Raw genomic sequence first — 6,581 nt, forward strand, 5'->3', positions numbered from 1 at the left:
TTAGTGTCGTCTTATTAAAAATAAACGTTGCCCAGATCAATATCATCCAATTATGGCCATAAAAAATCGTTAATCATCTCTCGATAGCGCAATCCATTCACCGTAATTGTTGTTCCAGCTTTATTTTCGAAAAAGTAAGGTCTAATGACTCCACCGGACCATAAACCGCATCAAACAGTCACACGTCACAGTCACACAGAGGCTTTTCAACAATAACTCTTGGATTTTCTGAGCCCCAGATCCGACAATTTTGCTTGTTGACGAAGCCACCGAGGTGGAAATGGGCCTCATCACTCAAGATGATTTTTCGATGGAATTCCGGATCATTTTCATGCATTTCAACGACCCCATCAGCAAAGACACGAAGTTGTTGATGATCGGCCGGCTTGAGTTCTTGTGTTAACTGCACTTTATAAGCCTTAAGATCCAAATCTTTATGCAAAATACGGTGTAATGACGTTTGTGGGATGCCTAATTCCAAAGAACGACGAGAAATGGACAAACCTGGGTTGTCTTCAACGCTTTCGGCTACAACAACAATATTTTCGGTGTTCTTGACCGACGTGCACGGGTTTTATTCTTCACATCACTAACTAGTCCCAACAGTTCGAATTTTTTCACCAATTTCTGTATTGCCGTCCGACAAGATGCTTCACGATGACCCAAGAAGGTTCGAGTTTTACAAACCGTCTCTGCCAAATTTTCACCATTTTTATAGTGAATTTTAATACTTTCAGTGCGTTGTTTAAGCGTGTATCGTTCCATTTTTATTAATGGCGTAGTTTCTACTTGTCAAATATCAAAAAATGACAGCTTCAGAAGTGGCATCTACCGAAATAGCGGGCTATTTAAAATAACACCTATTATTGGAAAACCCTTTACAATATTTTTCAGTGCCACGAGGCTAAAATCATGGAAATCGTCAAGCCCGACCGGCATGCGAACATTTATTTCATTATACAGAAACTGAAGATAAGTCAGTCTGACCTTTAAAACAGGCTTATTGCATGAGAATTACCGAAAAATACGTCTACTCAACACCTGGGACACTTTGCTAAAACGCAACGCAGTCGACCCATTTCTGAAGCGAACGGTAACATGCGTTCAAAAATCGGTCTCGGTCACATGTGAGAGAAACAGTCACAAACAGTCATGTGAGAAAAAAAATCGCGGTGAGCCTTCCAAACGACCACCAAGCCCTAATTAATGGCCGGTCGAGAAAGTTTCGCTGTGTGTTTACTGGGATTGGAAGGAAATCATATACTACAATAAATATAACCGGCACACATTGACTCAACTACTTAAGCCGGTTCTCTAATAGCATCAACTGACCAAGCAACAAAAACTACCAAGAGCGGCGGAGAGTGAGAGTGTTGTGTTCCATCAAGATAACGCTAGATCCCACACATCTCTAATGATTATTATTATACACAGTCTATTTCAAAATAAATTTTACAAATAAGTGTGAAAAATAGGCACTAACAGATAAGGTTTTCTGCTTACACCTCACACGATATGCCAGAAAGTCTGAGAGTTTGGATTTGCAAACCGTTCTTGATGAGATAAAACTGGCCTCAAGAGATGATTGTGAAAAGGGGCTGTTCAGATATTTCACCAATAGAGAAGAGGACTACTTCGTTAGCGGAATTATGAAAGTGCCTTCAAAATTAACAAAAGTTATAGAAAAAATGCAGCATATTTGATATACAGTTGTGTTCAAAATAATAGGAGTGACCTCAACATAAAATAAGAAGTTATATTTATTAATATTAAGAAAAACAAATATTTTAATACAAAAATTCATTAAATCACTGTTCAAAATAAAAATAGTGTAACAAAATACTCAATAAATAAGAAAATAAAATAATATTTAACTAATTATAATGAATTCTTTGCGTTAGTTTTTCTAATATTTAGTTACATAACCACGATTTTTTACTGAGATGAGATCAGGGCACCTTTTCAGTGGGATTTGTTTTCATGCCTCCTGGACTGTGTGCCATAGATCTGTGGAGTTTGATGGTTTACGATCGGCAACACTCTATTTTATATCCATCCATAGACTGTGTACAGCGCAGAGGTCGGACGACTGAGCAGACCACCACATAATATCAACTTCCATAACACGAAACCAATCCTTGGACAATTTACAATAGCGCATTTCCTTCAGTGTATGACAACATTAGATTTTCTCAAATTCCCACACACACCTGCTGATCCATGGATGGACGTACTACCTAGACCCAGTTCCTCCAAATAGAACCACCTTAGTTTCATCGGTCCACAAAATATTTCTCCATTTTTCTTTTGGCCAATTTACGTGTTCTTTGGCAAAATTTAAACGTGCCGCTACGTGCTTTATTGTCGACTAAGGAACTTTCAAAGGCTTAGCATGGCTGACGTTGTGTAGAAAGGTAGTTCCCGCTAAGATGGTCCATGATTACGAGAACTCCGAGCTGGCAGTGCTCCACAACGGCAACACCCCATTCACCCATCGCCCTTTCTCTTCGCCATCGTCCTAGCCAATTGACCTGCACAAAAGAGGCATCGTATGGAGTATCACCAGATATCTTGAGGACCTGCACTTCGCCGATGACATCTGCCCCCTCTCTCACAAATTCACTGAAATGCAAGCGAAGGCGGATAGACTAGTGACGCTGGCACGCACTGTCGGACTTGAGGTCAACATCGCCAAGACAAAAGCTAGGGGAGTGAACCAAAATAAAGCCAGACGGGTGTCCGATGGAATTGGTCGAAAGCTTCTGCTACCTCAGCCGCACTATCACGAGAGACGGCGCAGCAGATGAAGATGTCAACTGCAAGCTAAACAAAGCAAGGGTGGCGTTCGGGCGAATGCATACAGTATGTGGTTCGCAAATCTCCAAACACACTAAACTGCGATTATTCAGCTCATGTGTGAGGTCAGTATTGTTGAATGGAAATGAAACATTACTGGTCTCTAACACCATCACACAGAGGCTACAATATTTCGTAAACAAATGGCTCCATTTGTAAAATATTCTGGCCGAACATCATCAACAACGACGCGCCGTGGTGATCAACGAATGAGTAACCCATCCTATGGCAAATGAAACGCGGAAAGTGGCGATGGATACGTCACTCGCTTAGAAAACTACCAGATCGCATCGCGAGAATGGCACTGGACTGGAACCCGCAAGGGATCAGAAGTCGCGGTCGGCCAAAGATCACTTGACGAAGGACCATGTTGCGCGAACTAATAGATGCCGACATCACATGAAGCGGCGCAAAAACACCGGGCCAGAACCGCGTATGATGAAAGAGTCTTGTCGAAAAGGAAGTTTTTGTGGACTTCACGCTTATAATTTGTGCTCCAACAAGCGTCTACAAACAGTTACGTCACTTACATTAAAATCTAAACGTTTGATTTTCTGCAGATAGGGTCTTTGCGCTGTAGGGTCTTTTTTAGAGACTCGGAGTGAAATACATATATGTCGATCGCCTCCTCTGGTAGTCTTTAACGCAAAACTACGCTCTTCGGGTTTATCAGTAGATCAGAACACTCGAGTATTTCCTTTTTTCTCTATATGTTTTACCATTTTTTCGAAGATTTTTTAATGATTTGACACTGTTCTTCGCTGCAGTGCTTTCCTCGACCACTATTAGAAATAAAAAAAAAGCGAAATGCTTAAATTTTCGCCTTGGTATCTAATTTTATTTTATATACTTACTTTTCTGTTTTCTACACTAAATGTTTAATAATACATTTTTTATAATATATTAGTTTGTAGCTCACACTCCTATTTTTTTGAACACCATAGAAGCAAACCTCACACAGAAATGAATGTTTCTTAGCAACTACCTCAAGATAATGCTTCATGTACTCGTATTGTGATTGAATATGTATAACATGGTTGGCAGAGGCACTCCTATTATTTTAAATACAGCTGTAAAACGGATGATTCTGATGATATTAATTTGATAGTCGAAATAAGAGGAACAAAATCATGAGAACTTTTTACCTTTCTCATAGGTTATTGGCAAGTTTTGACAGCTCATATATTTTTCATTTAATTGTAATAATTTTTTTATGAAAATATGTATAGTTCAATTTTCTACCATATAAATCCAATTTTCAATTTTTTAAACAAATTAAAAAAATCAGAAAAATTTCAAACCTCTTAATCAGAATTAAAAAAAAAATCGAGAATACAATTTTAGAGCCCAATAAATTTTAGTGTATTAAAGTACAAGTTTCAAGGGGTTAGAAAATCGAATTGATTTTTTTTAATTTTTTTGCCAACGTTATTTTCTTCCACTGAACAACTATTGAGCTTTCGCCAGCAAAAAACAATTCCCAAAAATCAACGCAATTTTGGAGGCACTTGAGAGTTGCACTTTATTATATCTACCAAAGTTTAATGGGCTCTAAAATTACATATTTGAAAATTTTCTAAAAATTCTTTAAAGAAAAACTTAAAATTTGATGACAAATTGTTGAAATTTTTTTAATTTGTACAAAGTTTAAAGCTTGGAATATGGGTTTTGTAAAAGGATGAACTAAATTTTCATCAGATAATCATTGATAATAAATGAGAATCAAATAAATTTTCTAAACTTGCAATAGTTGTTATTTTATATTATATTATCTGACCCTATAAGTGCTAGGAATATAGCTCTCTTAGCCGGCATACCAGAGTATAGAATGTCGAGGGTTTATGGAGTCTCAAAAGGCGATATCGTGATGCGAGTTATTTTCGGCATCGCAGTGCCTCTCTATTTCTCTGCTACTAAATACCTGATCCTAATATTGGATAGCGCAAGAACAAAGGGGTACTGCGGCCGCCGGTATGAATTCGTAGCTTATAAACTTTCTTTGTATACCTGCCTAACCTTCGTCGCTACTCTATAACCGTATCTCAGCCTGGGCCGTCAAACCTATGAACTATCTGTAGTGGACATTGGTAAAAGGGGTAGTAGTCTAGTGAGGTCTAGAATTTTCGATATAAATCATAAAAACTCCTTTTTTTATTTTTTTTTTAGTTTTTATCTTTCTTTTTTCTTTAGTATAAAAATTAATTACAAAAAATTATAATGATTTTTATCATGTATAACTAATAACGATGAGCCATGAAAAAAAAATAATGTTTATAAAAGATGCAAAACAGTCTGTTTGGTTTAAAATTCATTGAAGCATATTAGGCGGTGCTAGTCTCAATTTTTTTGGCATTATCTTCCTTCGAGGACGGACCAGTTTGTGCGATTGGCACCACACGTTCGGTGACTGGTGGTGGCTCCTTCTTTAGGGGAGCAGTGATGGTCAGCAGACCATCGGAGGAGAGTGATGATGCCACATTGTCGGGGTTGACTTCACCTTTTGAGATAATATAAATGCGAGGATAAGTTAATGAATTCATTTATCTCTCTACCATTTAAAATGCGGCACTAAATAATTTCACTTACTAGGCAACATATAACGCCTGGAGAATTGTCTGGACACGAAACCGTGCTCATCCTGTCGTTCCTCATGTTTACCCTCGACGAGCACAAAATTGTCTGTCACCTTCACTGTGATCTCATTGGGAGTGAATTGTTGCACATCCAAAATGATTTCGAATTTTTCTTTGCCAATATTTAATGTCGAACCAGATTCCTGTTTTTGCAGGCTGGTGGGTGAATGGTGCCAGGGACGCAGGTAACCGGAACGCAACATTGTAGGCCGCGAACTCCAAACGGATGAGAGAAGATCATCACGTCTGCAAAAAAATTTCAAAATTATAAAATAGAATCCTTCACTACCTCAACCACGCAGTGAATTTGCTCTAAGTACTTACTTCAGTCCAGTGCCGAAATGTTGGTCCAAGAGGCGCGAGGTGCGCGTTGGAAATTCAAAATCATCCCACCAGTCACGGAACATGAGTGGCACTACTGACATCTACGGTGTAAAATCCAAAAATTCAAAACGAGTGTGTTCGGCGTAGCGATGCACAAAGCCACAAGGATTCGTGTGCGAGGATCAGTTGTAATATTACAAAAATGGAAAGTAGAGAGAAACACTAATGGTAATTAATAAAATCACCACCATATGTTTATAGTTTATTAATTTAAGCCGAAATAAGCACTTTTAAAATTTAGATTTTTTTTTTATAAAAAACAAATTTGGAAAAATTCGAAACTTTTTTTCTAATTTTAAGTCAATTTCCACAATGATTCACCTTTTATTTGAAATTAATAGAGTAAAACCACACTGTTTGCTATACTCCTGCACTTTCTCGCGATTTTCTGCTCGTTCGCGTCTTCACTGCTGTGCGCTTCTTACGATTTTGAACTGAAAAGTCTGTGCGATCGCCGATTTTATATCCAAGCAAAATTATTTGTATTTTCAATTTGTTCACTCTTTCCGCTTTTCTAGATGATTTTCATTTAAAAATATGAAATGAAAAATGTTGTGTCTATTTTTAGGGAAGCGTCATTTCATGTTGTTAGCGCATTTTCACGCCAATCCAAATGGTTTATACGTACCTATGAACATCTGTACATACTTAGGTGTAGTATGCGGCGTAAAAGCCGGCAAATGTATAGCACACACACGTAGGTGTTTT

The 6,581-nt window shown here is 37.9% G+C and overlaps 1 protein-coding gene across 2 annotated transcripts; it reads right to left on the minus strand.

Moving 5' to 3' along the window:
- Nucleotides 1-5,030: 5,030 nt before the first annotated feature.
- LOC128868249 (protein lethal(2)essential for life) lies at nucleotides 5,031-6,316 on the minus strand. Of its 2 annotated transcripts, none has more exons than XM_054110117.1 (4): nucleotides 6,195-6,316; nucleotides 5,814-6,035; nucleotides 5,443-5,735; nucleotides 5,031-5,353 (listed from the first exon to the last, which is right to left on the minus strand). In XM_054110117.1, exons 2-4 carry the CDS (start codon nucleotides 5,912-5,914, stop codon nucleotides 5,178-5,180), a joined length of 570 nt encoding a protein of 189 aa, XP_053966092.1. In that variant the 5' UTR covers nucleotides 5,915-6,035; nucleotides 6,195-6,316; the 3' UTR covers nucleotides 5,031-5,177. The 2 variants fall into 2 exon arrangements, with proteins under 2 accessions (XP_053966092.1, XP_053966091.1); XM_054110116.1 differs by having other exon boundaries at nucleotides 5,032-5,353; nucleotides 5,814-5,914.
- Nucleotides 6,317-6,581: the final 265 nt, after the last annotated feature.

The sequence above is a fragment of the Anastrepha ludens genome, chromosome 6 (assembly GCF_028408465.1).
Source record: "Anastrepha ludens isolate Willacy chromosome 6, idAnaLude1.1, whole genome shotgun sequence".
Classification (NCBI taxonomy): Eukaryota; Metazoa; Arthropoda; class Insecta; order Diptera; family Tephritidae; genus Anastrepha; species Anastrepha ludens.

Bases quoted from the DNA above. Each gene is read 5' to 3' on its own strand.
- LOC128868249 (XM_054110117.1), bottom strand. From the start codon at position 5,914: ATGTCAGTAGTGCCACTCATGTTCCGTGACTGGTGGGATGATTTTGAA. The intron at 5,736-5,813 runs GTAAGTACTTAG...ATTTTTTTGCAG, and splicing joins CATTTCGGCACTGGACTGAA to ACGTGATGATCTTCTCTCAT. The intron at 5,354-5,442 runs GTAAGTGAAATT...TTATCTCAAAAG, and splicing joins CAGGCGTTATATGTTGCCTA to GTGAAGTCAACCCCGACAAT.